Source organism: Watersipora subatra, chromosome 9 (assembly GCF_963576615.1).
Source record: "Watersipora subatra chromosome 9, tzWatSuba1.1, whole genome shotgun sequence".
Taxonomy (NCBI): domain Eukaryota; kingdom Metazoa; phylum Bryozoa; class Gymnolaemata; order Cheilostomatida; family Watersiporidae; genus Watersipora; species Watersipora subatra.
The window spans coordinates 52,157,772-52,174,844 of record NC_088716.1 but is presented as its reverse complement, the minus strand read 5'-3'; the positions used below and the strand labels follow the sequence as shown (position 1 = coordinate 52,174,844).

At 36.4% G+C, this 17,073-nt stretch overlaps 2 protein-coding genes across 2 annotated transcripts in view; both read left to right on the top strand.

The window, feature by feature from the left end:
- The window catches only part of LOC137403636 (charged multivesicular body protein 1B2-like), a 233,842-nt gene that overhangs the window by 88,365 nt on the left and 128,404 nt on the right, over window positions 1-17,073 (top strand). The gene's annotated exons all lie outside the window — the stretch shown is intronic.
- LOC137405385 (forkhead-associated domain-containing protein 1-like) overlaps window positions 1-17,073 on the top strand; it is a 31,120-nt gene that overhangs the window by 5,562 nt on the left and 8,485 nt on the right. Inside the window, exons 6-15 of the mRNA XM_068091625.1 lie at window positions 116-286; window positions 2,985-3,197; window positions 3,831-4,070; window positions 4,167-4,374; window positions 4,688-4,876; window positions 6,564-6,781; window positions 7,485-7,699; window positions 8,161-8,307; window positions 15,888-15,984; window positions 16,195-16,364. Coding sequence (XP_067947726.1) covers window positions 116-286; window positions 2,985-3,197; window positions 3,831-4,070; window positions 4,167-4,374; window positions 4,688-4,876; window positions 6,564-6,781; window positions 7,485-7,699; window positions 8,161-8,307; window positions 15,888-15,984; window positions 16,195-16,364 — 1,868 coding nt within the window. The remainder of the gene's footprint in view (window positions 1-115; window positions 287-2,984; window positions 3,198-3,830; window positions 4,071-4,166; window positions 4,375-4,687; window positions 4,877-6,563; window positions 6,782-7,484; window positions 7,700-8,160; window positions 8,308-15,887; window positions 15,985-16,194; window positions 16,365-17,073) is intronic.

The window sequence follows — 17,073 nt, the reverse complement described above, 5'->3', positions numbered from 1 at the left end:
TACACCATAAGGCAACTTAGACGCTGCCCTATGCTGCCTGTACCTTATAGAGTGCACAGGTTGTGAAAACTGCAGTAACAGAAAAAATGTCACTGCTGAATTGTGATGCCTTTAGGACACGTCCATCAGCCGGCTCACCAGGGAGATTGAGCAGCTGAAAAAGGATGTCAGAAATAGAGATGTGCAGATAGCTACATTGACCTCTAAAATGGCACGAGTAAAACAGTCTGCCCAAGACAGCAGTGAAGAAACAGCAAGAGATAAAGAGCTCATTGGACTCAGACTGGTAGGTTCAAGTAATTTGTATTGATAAACATCAGCATTCTCAGTAAACTCAGATACATTGAGAACATGATTGGAAATAGCAAGAATTAGAATATTATTTTCAACAAATTACTATTTTTTGTTAAACCAAGAGAACATAATTTCTGTAAAATGTCACAACTTTGGATCTAGTATGGAACTATTTTTACGAAAATGTCAGCACCAATTTTACAGTACCATTCATTCTTACCAATTTTTGTAAAACCAAGAGAACACAATTCCCGTAAATTGTCACAACTTTGGATGTAGCTAAGCACTGTTTTTGAAAATATCAGCACTTAATCATAATTTCAGCACATTAATTTAATCACAAGCATCGACAAAAATTCTTTAGTGAGCACATTTCACTGCAAGTCTAGTTGAGATGTTTATCACCCTCGCTAGGTTTGTAAAATCCGGCTGCCTCTCCAATTACTACTTATAAAATTTACCCTTTTATTTCACCGCCTCGACTAATATGACTAACCTCTTTGCTGTCTATCTTTATGTCTATCTCTCGTGTTCATTATATATTGTGATTGTGTATTCTTTCTCTAACCAGGCTGAGTATAGACACCAAAAAGTAAGATCGCTATTACAACACCACAGCTTTGCTTTGGTGTTGTTGCTGTAGCTATTACTCGCTTTTGGCTTGATATTATGTTTACACTCTAGCATACTTCGCCTCCCGGCGCCCACACATATGCGCCATCTTGCACGAGAAATGATAAATCCTTAGATACCTCTGTTGATTTGGTTATTGTTACTTATAATCCGTGCCTATGATTGCGTTTGTAGTATTTTCAATACCCTGATTGGTTGGTATTTTTAGAAGCACTTCCTAACATGATTAGTTTGTCGCACGCTTTCCTATAACACTCCCCTTGTTTGTTTCAATTATGATGTAACTCTTCTAGTCAGCACTCCCTCGCTGCGCCACATATTCAGTGTCTCCCAAGGTAAAGCGTTCCCTTTGCACACAGTAGCAATACCTCTTGTCTTTAGTGTGTCAAGATCTCACTGTGAAAGCAGCAAAGCATTGCATTCAACACTGAGTCTTCCAGCCTTAGGCTATTCATAGCTAAAGGTTTGGCTTGTGTCATCACTCGCTCCCGTAGCTTATAAACTTGTCTAAAGATTTGCCTTTGTTTTAATATCTAATCCGAATGACTGAAGATATCTTAGTACCATAGGACATCAGTATGTTTGTTCATGCCGCGATTTATTACACACGACTTTCCGATCAAGGATCTATATAAGTTTGTCAGATTACCCTTGCGATACCACTGTTTGGTTCTCTAGTTTTATAAAAGTATCATCACCTTGGTAGATCAACCCGATGGTGATACCATGCTATTTCATTCATCATTTAGTTTTACATTTTTATTTATCATTGTAAAATCTATTTAAAAAAAGAGTTTTTATATGGCACAAAAGCAAAACCCAATAAAAATGTCATACAATGTTTAATAGTCAGTTCTTCTATAAAATTATAGGTGTTACAGGGGCTACAAAGAAAGGGTTTGAATGAATTTAGTACCTGATGATGATGTACATCTATATATATCATCATCTTTATTAAGGTTACATTCATATATATAGATATCATCATCATCTATTTTATTATTGTCTGTAGTCTGTTTGTCTGTTCGCATTTTTTTTCACAAAGCACTCTTTGTTTTTTGGTTGGCATAATTATTTTGAGGCCTTGGAAGGTGGCTGATTAGCTCGGTTGGTTAAAGCGTCAGTCTAATAAACTGAATGTCATGGATTTGTTAGCCAACATTCGAGTCGGCTCATTAATTGCATGTATAGAATTGTGCGATTGCATGAAGTGTGACACATTTAAAACATTTGCTATTGTAACACGGCAATAAAAGGATTGGGCCTTCATACAGCTCTTTACCATTTCTGATAATTTAACACTGATTTAAAAGTCAACTTTTATTATTGACGAATCTGTGAGTTCTCTTAAATGAATCTCAAATGAAGTTGATTTCAAGTAGAAGGAATTACAATAAAAATTGAAATCTGTCCGATGAAAACCACTCGTTTCAGCTAATCAAATCTACCTACATTATTTATCAATTACGAATTCGTAGGAGCGGAGAAAGCAATAGTTATCAAATAAACAAACTAATGGTAATAAAAAAAATACTTGGGGTACTTCCTCCTGTTTTAATTATAAACTAGCTGAATGATAGTGGTGGTTATTGTTCAGCTTGTGTATATACTGAGCACCCTTGTTGTTTTCATTGAAATATACAAAAACAAAAGTCACTACAATCTTTGGACCTTAGCAAAAGCATCCACAGCAAAAGTAAAGTAGAAGTAGAGAAAAGAGTAATTAAATAAAATGATAGGTAGTCAGCTAAAAGATTTCTGAATGCACATTTACCAAATCACGATCTCGTGATAGGCCTCACACATGTACTTTGATGTGGGTAATTTAAGGAATTATGTGAAACTAAATTGCTTCGGGAAAAGAGCTCTTACATAAAACAATATGTAATGTTGCACATGTAAATATAAGCAGAAACCTTATCTATATATGCATCTATGTGGTCAATTTTCTCATATGTACTTATGTATGCTTTGCGAGTCTGGCGTTGATGTTGAGTTGTTTGCTCTATGCCCTGCAAAATTATGGGTGGACAACTTGAAATAATTTTGATTTGTAGCAATTTAAGAATGCGGAGAGCAGGATACAGGAGCTGAACGACAGCATGAAAATCATGAAAGAAGAACTTGATCGACAGAAAGTAAAACTAGCTGATGCAACTGCAGAACAAATGAGACTTCAGTCGGAAGCCCAACATTGCAAGTCTGAGTTTCTAGATGCGCAGCGGGCGGAGAGAGCTGCCCGGGTTGACTTGGAGCAAGCTACTAAAAAGGTTCACATTTTTCAATTCACACATCTCTGAAATACTTTAAGATGATCTTTAAAACATTGCTTTTTTTTAAATCTTTAAAAATGTTTATATTGAGGTGACATCATTGATGCTATCGGGGCTGCTTGTCTTCTATATCAAAGTAGCGATCAGGAGTACAGTATGTAGGAATTAGCATATGAGCAATGAAACTATTTTTAGCACAAAAGGTATATAACTTTTCTTTTAAATGTTTTTAACTATCAAAACTATAAATAATTGTGCATCTAGCAGTTTTTGAGTAAAATTTTAATCAATTGTTTTATTATGTTGAATTTTTATGCGCATGAACTAGAGCATAATAGTTATAAAGATTCTGTTACTTCATTAAAAAGTCAATTGCAGTAGGTTTTTTTAAATGTGCTAAAGATGACTCGTTGTTATTGTGTTAGGTGACAACAGTGAAGAAGAGAGGTATGTGTTAACAAAGCTGTAGTTGTGGAGGCTTTTCTTCATTTTTATTTGGCAATCAAAACTACAAAGATCACTTAACGTCTTTCAATAGAGTATCAAACAAATTGGAATTCTTATAATGTAACTTTTTCATTAATTTTTGATATAATTTACTATAATAGTTTTTATGTCTGTGGCAAACAGGCTGAGCGATTCAGGAACCGTGTCGTGCAAGTTGCCTTCTCCACGCCGGGTGTCAAATACCCGGATGATGAGGTACCAGATGACCAGTTAATGGACTCTCTCAAGAAGCTAATAGATGACCGAACACAGAACCAGAGGCAGATTACAGAGCTCAAGGAGCAAGTGAAGCAGATGGTGGGACAAGAGAAGAAAGGAGACAAGGCTCTCCGAGCGCTCAAGCAGCATCTGACTGAGTCACAGGTGAGCTAACCCGCCTTCCTGTTTAGTTCTGAAGCTAAAGTGAAAAGTTACGTTGTTGGAAAGTAGACAATGAATTTGACTCCTCTCATTTGATAGGCAAGACTTACCACTAGCGGGCTACTAACTGGACCTCTCAAGCAGGAGTTGTCTCTCCTTCAAGCTATCTCTATAGTTGGGGCCTCTGAAACTCTGCAAGCTATCAAACAAGCACTTGTTGAGTCGGCTCAAAGCCAAATCAGTTGGCAGCAGGATATTGAAGATGCTCTGCAGAGGTGCGGGGTAAACGTTACCGTCTCCACTGATGGTAAGAAAATAGGAAGCGAAAAGAGCTTTGCTACAGGGATACTGGAGCCTGATTTATTAGTGCTAAAAAATTGGGTTAACAATTCAGCAAAAGATAAGACTTTTTGGTGCTTTCTCTGCATTAACCCAACTAATGTTCTAATAGCAAGCCTTAGTTTTGCTGTTACCAGATGATAAGGAACTGGGCGCATTGCCCATTGTGGTTGTGGCACATTGTGAATTTTTAAAGATTTGCTATCTGATCTTCTAGTACCTGTTGAGAACCAAGAGAAGATAATTTCTGTGAAATATAAAAGCTAAAACTTTGGTTGTAGCACCTGCGAAGCACATCAATGGGCTCTTCACAAAGTGGGAGCTTGCTATCAAGGAAAAGGATGGAGTTGAAGCGACGATTAAAACTATGGAAGCTCATCACTTGGCAGAATTAGCTACTCAGGCAGCCAATTTCAAGGTTGAAATGGCTGACAAAGTTTCTGAGGCTCGTGAGAAAGCGAGGGTAGAAGGTATGAGTTTACTATATTAATTTGTGAATCACAAAATCAGCACAATACAATAGATCATCTGATATATTAATTTGTGAATCACAAGATCAGCACAATACAATAGATCATCTGATATATTAATTTGTGAATCACAAGATCAGCACAATACAATAGATCATCTGATATATTAATTTGTGAATCACAAGATCAGCACAATACAATAGATCATCTGATATATTAATTTGTGAATCACAAGATCAGCACAATACAATAGATCATCTGAAAATTTGATTTTTTGAGAAAAAAAATTGTTAGCATATTATTTTGTCTCATTGTCAACTCACATCCTCGAAGTCGCCGCTGACGGCAGCACAACACTCATGGCTTTGGTGTTGATGGCAGCACAATACTCATGGTCTTGGTGTTGACAGGAGCCTAATACGCATGGTTTTGGTGCTGACGGCAGCACAACGCTCATGGTCTTGGTGCTGACAGCAGCTCAACATTCATGGTCTTGGTGCTGACAGCAGCTCAACATTCATGGTCTTAGTGTTGATGGCAGCACAACACTCATGATCTTGGTGTTAATGGCAGCACAACACTCATGATCTTGGTGCTGATGGCAGCACAACACCCATGGTCTTGGTGCTGATGGCAGCTTAGCATTCATGGTCTTGGTGCTGACAGCAGCCCAACACTCATGGTTCTGATGCCGCAGGCTGACACAAAAGTATGTTGTATAAAAATAGGAGGAGGTTGTATTATTAAAACTCGTAAGCTGAAAATTCCAGCGCCGTGCGAGGTCATCATGTGTAATAACTATGTGCACAATTATACTCCAATGCGGCTAGGTGGTGGAGAGGTGCAGATGGTAACACGCTTGGCTTGGAATCCGGATATCTGAGCTCAATTGCTGTCAGCTGCTTTATTTTTTTTCTACCGCTTTAAGCGTAACTTCAGATGGACGGAGAAACACGACCATTACAGTAAATTTAGTATATATTAGCTGTAATAGTCATATTATTACTGTTATAGTAAATACTATTAATCAGATGGCTTCTACAGGTAGATGCTTTTGTCTTCTGAAAATAATCAGTGGTGGTTCATCATTATTATAGCATTTCATATATTATATATATATAACATAATATATATTGTATATATTATATGTAGTTTACACTGTAAAGTGAAGTGCTCAATAATTGAGGCAATCAGAGCTGTGTATAAAGTTTATTAAAAACTACAGGTTAAAATCATTACTACTAATAGTGTCATGCAAATGCATTGCAATCTTCAGGTAAAATTTATATTTATTTACATATAATATATGTTATATATAAATAAAAAATATATACATTTCATAGAGAATTTCATATATTGCTACTTTATTTGCACTATATTGAAGCTGCTTTATAAGATTCTGTTTTGAATTTCATTTTTTTCTGAAAAAAGCAGCAGTTAGTTACTAGCTAGCAATGTGACTAGTCTGCTGTGCTGTTACATACTTCGTCTTTATTAATATTCAGAGAGTTGTTTCGGTGTAGAAAGCTACTGACAATATTTTTTTAAAGAAAAGTGAAGAGTGAATACTAATTTTTTATGAAAAGTAAAAAGCGGAGAATTTTAATTTAAAAGATGCTTATTTAATTGAAGTGGTAAAGTCATATCATAAGGTAGCTGAGGCACCACTGCATTTTTTGTCTTCCAGCTGATGAAAGAATGAACAAAGCCATAGAGGATTTGCGGTTAGTGGAGACGGAGCGTAGAGAAAATGCCCTCAGTTTAGAACGACAGAGGTGTGAGGAACTAGAGGCTAACATGTCTGCTCTTAAACAATCATTCCTGGAGCAGCAAGCGGGAGAAAAAGAAAAAATGGAAGCTGCTAATGAAGCGCTGAAAATGATGGAGGATGGCGAGAAGAGTTTGGTAAGCTTACAGATCCACCAGCTTGGTTTTTAGTGCAATAAGATAATGCCGTTTGATAGGGTCAGCTACTTATTGGTTTTGTAAACCTAGAAATAGGCAAACTAGCGGGTAAAAATATAATTATAGGTGGTCATCTCATAATGTAAAGAAAAAACAAATGATTGTTTTATATAATTTAACACACAGACATGTTGTGTCAATCCTAGAATAATACAAGTAAGTGACAATTACTAGAGGGTATGAAAAAGTTGAGGGTGTTTCTGTAACTGTCTCTACATTGATGTAACATGATTGATAAAAGAGCGTTGGCATGTCATTGAGGAGGCCCATGTAAGGACACCCAATCATCTCCAGTTATGGGTGATCCCTCAAATTAAGTATTATGTTTTTTTAGTTTACAACATGTGTGTTTTCTAAGAACGTTGTCATACAAACATTGTCTCTGTGATCTTGACTGGACATTTCTGAGTTCATTGGTAAGGAGACCTCGACACTGGAGACATACCCAGTTGCAGAGAGTAATTTAAGGATGAATATTATTCCTGTCACCACCAGTGGCCCTTTTTTTGGGATTGAACCCAAACCCGTTGTTTGCATGTCAGACACTCTAGACCACCAGGCCACGATTGCTCTTTTGAAAATTAAAGAATACACAATGTACACTCGATAGTAAGATAATTGCATTTGACTTTACTACTTTAAGGCAACTATGCAAAAAGATGTGGAAGATCTGAGAACAGCCAAAGCGAAGGAGCTGGCAGCACTGACTTCCGATTTTGAGTCCCGGTTGGCAGCGGAAAAAGAGAACCTTGAATCGTACAAGGAACAAATAAAGCAGCACTCGGTCACCATATGTTCTATGGAGGAAAAGCTAAACAAGGCGCAAAAGAGAAGTAAGACTGTTCAGCAGGAAAACAGGTAATTTATCACCTTTTCAGCATTTTTAAAATAATAGCCTAATTAAATTTCACAAAAGCTATATATTATCATGCTATAAAATTATAAAATGTAAATTATAAAAATTATACGCTCAAAGATGTTTAATCCCGTTATATTTTGGGTTATATAAAAGTGTTGTAAGTTAGTTATAATTCAATGTTCTATTCAGTTGATTTCAGTTTTATTTTCAAGTTTTTTATTTCCATCAATAGGCAATGTACACTTTATTGATTGCTATGGTCACACCAGAGAAGATAACTCCTGCTAAGTAATTTTGTTTGTAATGTTTCCAATTTATCACAAATACCATCAAATGTTTTTGGCTCTATCTGCTAGTTCAATTTTCTAGCTTCATTTACATACCTTGGTTTATAATAAAGTTAAAATGGGCGCGTTTAAAACCTGGGGTACTATAAAATGTCATTATGTCCTATATGTAGCTCGCTGAAGCAAAAGATACAAGAGTTGTCATCTCGGCCGCAGCATAAGAAAGCCCCTGTTGTTGAAACACCTAAACCAGTTGTAAGAATAGAACAAGTACCTACAGAGGATGTTGTGGGACTTCAGCAAACAATTGTGACTATAAGGTTAGTGAATGTACATAGCTACAGATGCTTCCAACTCGTTCCAATAGATCATTCTTTGCCTAAATTCATTCATGAAATAAAATGTATGTTTTAAACACGTATCAGTAAATTATATAAGATTGTATAGCAATTTAATAACACCTAATAGTAATCATGCATTATGAAAAAGTAAAAATTGAAGAAAATAAAAAGTGGCAAAACAAAGCCAACACGCTACTATCAGCATTTTTGCAAAATGTTAAGATTAATTGATTTTTAGTCGATCTTTAAAAATACATTTTTCAATGATTCTTTTGGTCTTTTATAAAATTTATATGACTATTACTTAGTCTAGTGATCATGTCTATCTGATCACGACTACATGATGACCATTTGGCTTTCTCATGAAATGGGCAAGTCAACCAGTGCGTATGATGCTGGGCACTGAAACGCAGCAACCAACAATGCATCCCACCCAACAGTATCAGTGACTGAGAGATGAAAAAACTAAACGTAAAATCTAGCTTCAGTACTTTCACTTGAGTGCTTTTGGTCCGTGAACAGCCTTTTTTGTATTTTTGTATGTTCATAAATTAAATTTTCCTAGTAGAGTCTGTATGTACAGGTTTGCACGGCTTGACTTTTTACAACTCGTAATGATGTTTTTGTAACAAAATAGTATAAGGTTAGCGACTCAAGTCTGTATAGTATATATTTAAAATTTCTATTCACATGAAGGTTTGGAATGGTTCTGAATACTAAATTGTATGTAATATTCACTCAGTTTGACATTTAATATGTTTATGGTTTCCAGTAGAGCCTGGAACTAGATATCTAAAGAACAAAATCTTCAATAGAGTTGATTTATCTTAACAAATGTAGAACCTCCTATTCTTAATAACAAGTATTGGTTTTAAACTTTTTCTCTTTGTATAATCTCCTCTACGTATAATTTGGAAGGTTAAGCTTAAAATATGATGTTTTTTGGATGTTGACCCAATTTACCTCCAACAAACAAGCAACAAGAAAGCTCTACTGTACACTCCAACCACAATTTGACCACTTAACATATGATCCTTTCGAGATTTGATCAACTATTTTACTCAACATCCTGCTCAGTGCCCAACATATGATGTTCGCAGTTTCTCCAATTATTGCAGTTTTGTAAGTGAATATAAAGAGGTGGAGGAAGACTAAGAATTTAATGTAAAAAAATTTAAACGATAATTAAAAATATATCTCTTAAGTTATTATAACTTTAACCTAGTTTAGTTGAGGCAGCTATACCGTGTATTTTTTTTATCTCCGTCTAGCCCTGAACCTATGCATTATCAAGGCTATATTTCCATAATTGTATATCTAATAGCTGTGCTACCCGGAGTTGCCAGGGTATTAAAAATCAACTTGTAAACAATGAGAAGTAATGAGAGTTGCCTGCCACTTGCTACTAGCCTGGCACATTGGTAATAGAAAATTTAAGTAAGCTTATTAATAAGAGCTACGGCTTCTAATGATCGTATGCCATGACTTTGCGTCATGGTATTTGCTCCATATAGTGACATATATCATCTAATGTATCTTTCAAGCTTTGTGGCTTAGTTAGTAAGGCGTAAGGTCCGGCCACACGTAACGAATTATTCGTTCAATCTGACCGAATCCACGAATTTCACAGAATTCACAGATCTATTCTGCCGAATATCATAGATTCGTCTGAGCTGTGCATGCACACCGAATTCGTTACCGAAACGCGTTTAATTGGCTAACCAATTTTTTTAGCGAGCACGATTCTATTAGCTTTGACAAGTGATATAGTCCAAGACACGTACAACGACACACAATAAAAGTATCACCGCGATATGACTTGATACATACGATGCAACTGCCTATATGCGCTAGAGATAGCGATTGTTTTTGCGACGGAGCTTTTGCTGCATAAAAAGAAATTATTATTATTGAAAAAGAAATAATTCATAACTTTTAAAATATCTATAAAAAAAATTCTAGATACACGATGAGAAGTTCCTGTCATGGTGAACCAACGAGAGAGAACCAACAATAGCGCATATAGGCAGTTGCATCGTATGTATCAAGTCATATCGCGGTGATACTTTTATTGTGGGTCGTCGTACGTGTCTTGGACTATATCACTTGTCAAAGCTAATAGAATCGTGCTCGCTAAAAAAAATTGGTTAGCCAATTAAACGCGTTTCGGTAACGAATTCGGTGTGCATGCACAGCTCAGACGAATCTATGATATTCGGCAGAATAGATCTGTGAATTCTGTGAAATTCGTGGATTCGGTCCGATTGAACGAATAATTCGTTACGTGTGGCCGGACCTTTAGACTGGCGAACGGGAGGTTTGGAGATCAAATCTCCGGCTATACGGATTCTTTATTCCAAGGTAATGAAATAGCTATAACTGGACAAATACACGTACAGATCAACTTTGAAAAATATATATATATAGATGGTGAAGTAAAAATAAAAACCTTGTTTTATTGATTGCTATTATTTCATTAATGTATACTTTTATTTTTTGAATTTAATGTTTTGTTTTACGTAGATTGTTACAATGTGTTTGTTTTGATGCTCTAACTATCCAGAGTATTTAACGGTAAGTCGTTGAGTTCTAGAATAAATTGAACAAAAGGCAGTTTATTCTCACAGTAAAATTTTCTGAAATATATAAACTTTTGATATACGAAAAAACTATCTTGAAACAGATTAGTTTCATAAGCAAAGTCCTCACCATATATTGTTTGAACATTATTGTGTTAGTCCGTGATTTGATTAGGATAACAAATATGTCTTTCGTGGATGATATAGTATTATCATGAATTCATTGCAATCTACTTATATAGGCAGAAACCTATACTGTAGTTACGCTTTCACAAATTATGTGTTAGATGACAGCACCTTTGACCTGCTTTAGCCTTATATTCAGAAAACTGTTTTTGCCACAAATTATGGAGGTCAATTTACAATGCCCGACTCTAGAATCGGTGTTGAGTTGTTCAACTACGCTTTCCATGAGCAGATGCAAGACTGTTTCAGTACTTCAGATATGTTATGATTCTAGCTGTCGCTGCTGCATAAAAACTTTAGTAGTATGTCTCTAAATGTGTCTATTCAACACTTGAATGGAATATTCATCTGTTAGTAAGCTATTGTATGGGACATGTCAATTTATATTACGCAGACCTGCTGGTGTGCGGCTACGCTCTCCAATCTTATTGATATTTTTTCCTTGTTTTCTTGCATCAGGGTAATGATAGTAATCTTAATTATCAAGAATTACTCTCTCTCTCTCTGCTGCATGTCACTTTATTCCAAACCATATCCATCCTGAACTTGAATATACTGTGTACATCTGCACATGAGATTTAGCACTGGAGCACTTGTGGCTGAATGCCCTTCCTAACATTTATACATTTATATAAACCTCAGTATTTATCGGTCTTCTGTTCGTGTGTCCAGTTATAGTGATGAAGTTTTGAAATAAAAAATCCATTTCACAGTGGATTTGAATGTGGATCTTCCAATGTTGCAGGCAGACAGTCCATCCTTTGAGTTAAGCCGCTGCACAGCTATACAATGGAATAATTGTGGTCATATTCATTACACCCGTTAAAATACACATAATGGTGCTATGTGATGCACAACGGCACACGTAAGAAGTACAAGCTGGCTTCACAGTTCTTATTATACGTAATAAAAATTTAGACAAGCTTAAATTACTAGCTTAAGTCGCTCAAGTTAACCAATCTGCTAATTTTGTTATTGGCTAATTAGTCAACTTCGCCAATGACAACTACAATACCTGCCACTGTTTATAAGCTGTTTTTATTACCTGTGCAACGCTGGGCATTCAGTTAGTTTTCACTCTAATAAGAGTCGTGTCCGTCTGTCCATCTGCCCGTAGCTGCTCTAAGAGTTAGGAAAAGAGATTCTATCACGCGGAATTCAAACTTGAATATTTAGATTTTCAGCCAAGCATGCTACCATTTGCGCTATGCCATGACCTTGCTGCATTGAATAATTGTGCACATACTTATTACACAGGACATCTCTCTACCATCGTACTTGTTTTACTATAATAAGAGCTGTTTCCATCTCGTCTGTCGTAAGCCACGTTAGTGGTTGAGAAAAAAATATTGCATCATATCGGATGTCAACTCATGACATTCGGCCAAGTCGCCTAAAACTCTGACATCTGTGATAATCAACCTAGCATTGTTGAATAATTGTGCGCATATTATAGTCTGAGTTTGATCTGCGCATCCGAGGATCTCGCACGACACACAGGGCTGTCCGAGTGCTACTCAAATATAACAAGCAAATATACCTAGTGTCACTTTCCAGATGCACTAACATCTATGTACCATGTTAGCTCATGTTAGAATGAGATCGTGTGTCCTGGATCATTCTTGTAACGTGAAAGGCTTCCGACACAAACAATCAGCTCTTTGACCGATGCGTACCTAGCGGTCTGCTGCGCATCCTATTCAAGTTCTAATGAAAGATTGATGCGTGATTAGGTCCACCTCTAATCCTGTCATTATTTTAAGGCAGCAGTAAGCGGGAGCCAAGCTCAGCGCCCCGTGAAATAACTTGTCTCAATCGATTATATTGATCACAAGTCCCTATAGATATTACTGATTAGAAGTTTGTTTGGTCGTTGGTAACACAACACACTGTTTAGCTTGCCATTTATCACTGAATAACTGCCACCTGTAGCTATTGTCACGGCTATCTCACAGTTACCCGAGAGTACCTGCTGTTGTTGGCATGCGTTATATCAGTCGACAATAGAAATATTTTTTCACTTGCAATGGATTCGTAAGTTGCTCTACTCAGATTGCTTATTGTAGGCGGTGTCTTACATAATTTTATCCTGTATCTGTACTTGAATGTGATTTATACTTATTACTGTTCATATGCAACACTGACAAAAAATGAAGTAATGTGCATGCGAGCATCGGCGCTAAAGACGTGATACAACAATCGGGAATGTTTGATTTCATTAAACAATTTTCTCTTTTGACTAATGTGAATCATGATGGCGCATCTACCGGTGGAATTACAAAGTATTCGGTGTGAGCTATACTTTAACCTTAGCCAATAACAAGCGTCCAGTAGTTGTTCAAATGACTCCGTTGCATCTAGCTGCCTTGATCGTAGTTCATTTTGGTTGGTAACCACGATAGAAATAATGGAGGACAAATGAGGCATGATTGTACGCTTTTACTTTGTGGTGTTGATTTTTGTTGTATCTAAAAAACTACACCCAACAAGTGAAACCTGATCGAGGTAAGTTTGAGGCAGGTTCAAGCATATTTAATCTGTATGTTATAAGATAATCCACATCAGTATCATCAAGTTGAATCTAAAATGGTTTTAAAGCACTATAAAACTTGATTCTCTTGTCTTTATATTCCGCTGTTAATAACCATCGATTGACTTCAGAGTTAATCAGTAATCCTGGCGGTGAGTAACACCAGCAGCTCTTAGCTGTTATGCATCTCATTTCTTATCATCCGCATTGGGTTCGTTGAAATCTAAACAATGAAATACTGCATATATCATAATATTGGTTTATTTTGAGTATCGCTCTGAAGCACAGGTTACAATGCCGTAAGCATTTTACTTCAGGATTTTATCTCTGTGTTTCTTCAAATAATTATATTCAACTCGTATTTTATACACTACCTACTACGGAATGTTTATGACCCGCTACCTACTAGCTAATACCTACACGCTACCTATTACAAATTACAAAGCGTTTATGATGCTTTCATGAATTCTTAAGCTGTAGGCCTACTTGTCATGGCTCTTTCGGATGTTGCCGGCAGCTGTCGGATCGCATGATGTAGCTGTCTTTCTGGCATAAATTCTTCTATCGGACCCATCCCAAAAAAGAACCGCCTTTCTCTTTCATGCGCCGCTTTAATTTGATTTTGAAGTTGTCTTCTTTTGCTGTCAAAATAAGTTTCATAAAGCATAAAATTGACTTTGATTAAGATGTTAAAGAGATTATAGTTAATCTTCTATACATCAGCGAGACAATGAACCTTCCCTATTATTGTATAGCCTAACTCATCGTTTGGCTCAAGTTTTCACTCTAGTAAGCTTGTTTGGTTGTTGCCGTTGCAGCGTAACAAAATATATAAGCAAATATTGTAAATCTTAATCTACATCTTTAGGCTTGTAGGACATGGTTACAAGGCTGTTGTTTATTTACCGCTACTACTACTAAACATCAAATAAGTTTTTATAACCTACCGCAGCATCCAACATAAACACGTACAGGCAATCAGTGTCGCTATAAACAACTCCACACAGAGTAAATAGACAAGCCAAACAATAGCGTGTTGCGACTCAAATGGATACATTTTAACAACTTCTGCCTCGCAGTTTTGATAACTGTCACTGTATGAAGTACGTACTAGAATGGGCGACACATCTTATATCACACATATCAGGGCAGCGTCACATTGATAGAATTGAAGGGATTGATCTCATTATGATAGCTTTCAACATAGGTAGTCTGAGAAAGACTGCAACCTTATGGAACTTTTGTGTCGATGAAAAGTTCAATATGCTGTACCTAGAGTCTGTCTGTTAATCTTTACAATGTTATAGTTAGGATTTACTACCTCAAACCTGCTGACTCGGAGTAACTGCAGCATTAACTAGCCAAAGCTCTTTGGAAAGAGTTGTAGAACGAGACGTTAAACTCTAGGAATAAAGTTATAAAAGAGCATGGCCTTGATACAATGGTTTCACTCTGGTTTGTCTGGATATAAATTCAAGATCATTTGATTAAACCACGACAAACTTATAATGGGATGCTTTTGGAGCTTGTAACTCAGCATGCTCTCGCTGTAGGGTCAAGGTCAAACTCTCTCTCTCCCTCTTGCTTATTTCATTGCGTATCACACTGTAGTTAAAGCTAGATAAATTGTTTATTAAAGTTTTGAACACTTATTATACAATGTACGTAGACATAGACATACCTTGTACTTATACACTTATTATACAATGTACATAGACATAGGCCTACCTTGTACTTATACACTTATTATACAATGTACATAGACATAGACATACCTTGTACTTATACACTTATTATACAATGTACATAGACATAGACATACCTTGTACTTATACACTTATTATACAATGTACATAGACATAGACATACCTTGTACTTATACACTTATTATACAATGTACATAGACATAGGCCTACCTTGTTCTTAAAACTGAAATCTTGGCATCAGCATCAATCTTTTGCCTTTAATAGTCTTGCATATCACAGTTTACTAGCTGCATACAAAATAATTGTTCTGTTGTACTGTTTTAGATCGTTTTAAGGGCAGAAACACATCCACTTTCATGTTGCATAAAGTCGTTACATTTTTGTGATATTCTGTTCAAATCATTTATAATAGCTACACTTTTGCTTTAGGTCAGAAAATATATTAGTTTGGCTTGTATAGATAAGGATCAATGCTAGTGTTTCATTTTGTAAACCATAAGATGCATGAAGTTGCTCCTCATTCTAAGAGAGGGCTTATAGACTTGTTTTTCTTTGTAGGCAAGAATGCATAGAGTTAAAAAAGGTAAACCAGGAGCAGCAAAATGTTATCCTTGGGTTAAAGAAGGACCTGGCTGGTGCTCAGGCTAGACTCAGTGTAAGCTTCATCATATATCAAGTTTTCTTTAGTTTGCAAAATTTACTTATAGTCAGTTTTAAAGCGTATCATCGCTAGGAAGTTGGCTATAACTAAAACACTCCTAGCTATATCAATGCCAAGAAAAGGCTTGTTTGTTTCTGTAAAAATGACCTACTCGATTCATACATCTGGATAGCCCTACAATGACAAGTTGGCATATGGTTGTAGGATATGACAGGTGAAATTCCGGACTCGCATAAACGAGAGCTCGAGATGAATCGTGATCTAGTTCAACAGAAGTCACGAGAAGTAGTTGAGCTGCAACAGCAACTTGCTAAACTCTCTACAATTGTAGACAAAAAGTCTGAGGCTATGTCTGGATCCTCAAAAGAGATGAGGTACACATTGGCTCACTTTATGACTAAATTTGGTACATAGACTAGGGTTAGATAACTCTAGGACTAAGCTTGTGTGACACATAAGCTACTCTAATATGACACATGAGTTACTGTAATATGACATGTGAGCTACTCTGGTATGACACATAAGCTACTCTGATATGACACATGAGTTACTGTAATATGACATGTGAGCTACTCTGATATTGCATATGAGCTACTCTGATATGACACATGAGCTACTCTGATATGACATTTGAGCTACTCTGGTATGACACATAAGCTACTCTGGTATGACACATGAGCTACTCTGGTATGACACATAAGCTACTCTGGTATGACACATGAGCTACTCTGCTATGACACATGAAGTACTCTAATATGACACATGAGCTACTCTGGTATGACAAATGAACTTTTTTAGTATGACACATGAAGTACTCATGTATGACACATGAGCTACTCTGATATGACATTTGAGCTACTCTGGTATGACGCATGAGCTACTCTGTTATAACACATAAGCTACTCTGGTATGATGCATGAGCTATTCTGGTATGATACATGACCTATTTTGTTATGACATGTGAGCTTCTCTGATATGACATGCGAGCTACTCTAGTAAAACGCATGAGCTATTTGGATATGACATATGAGCTACTTCGATATGACACATTGGGTACTTTGGTATGACACATGGTTTGACAAT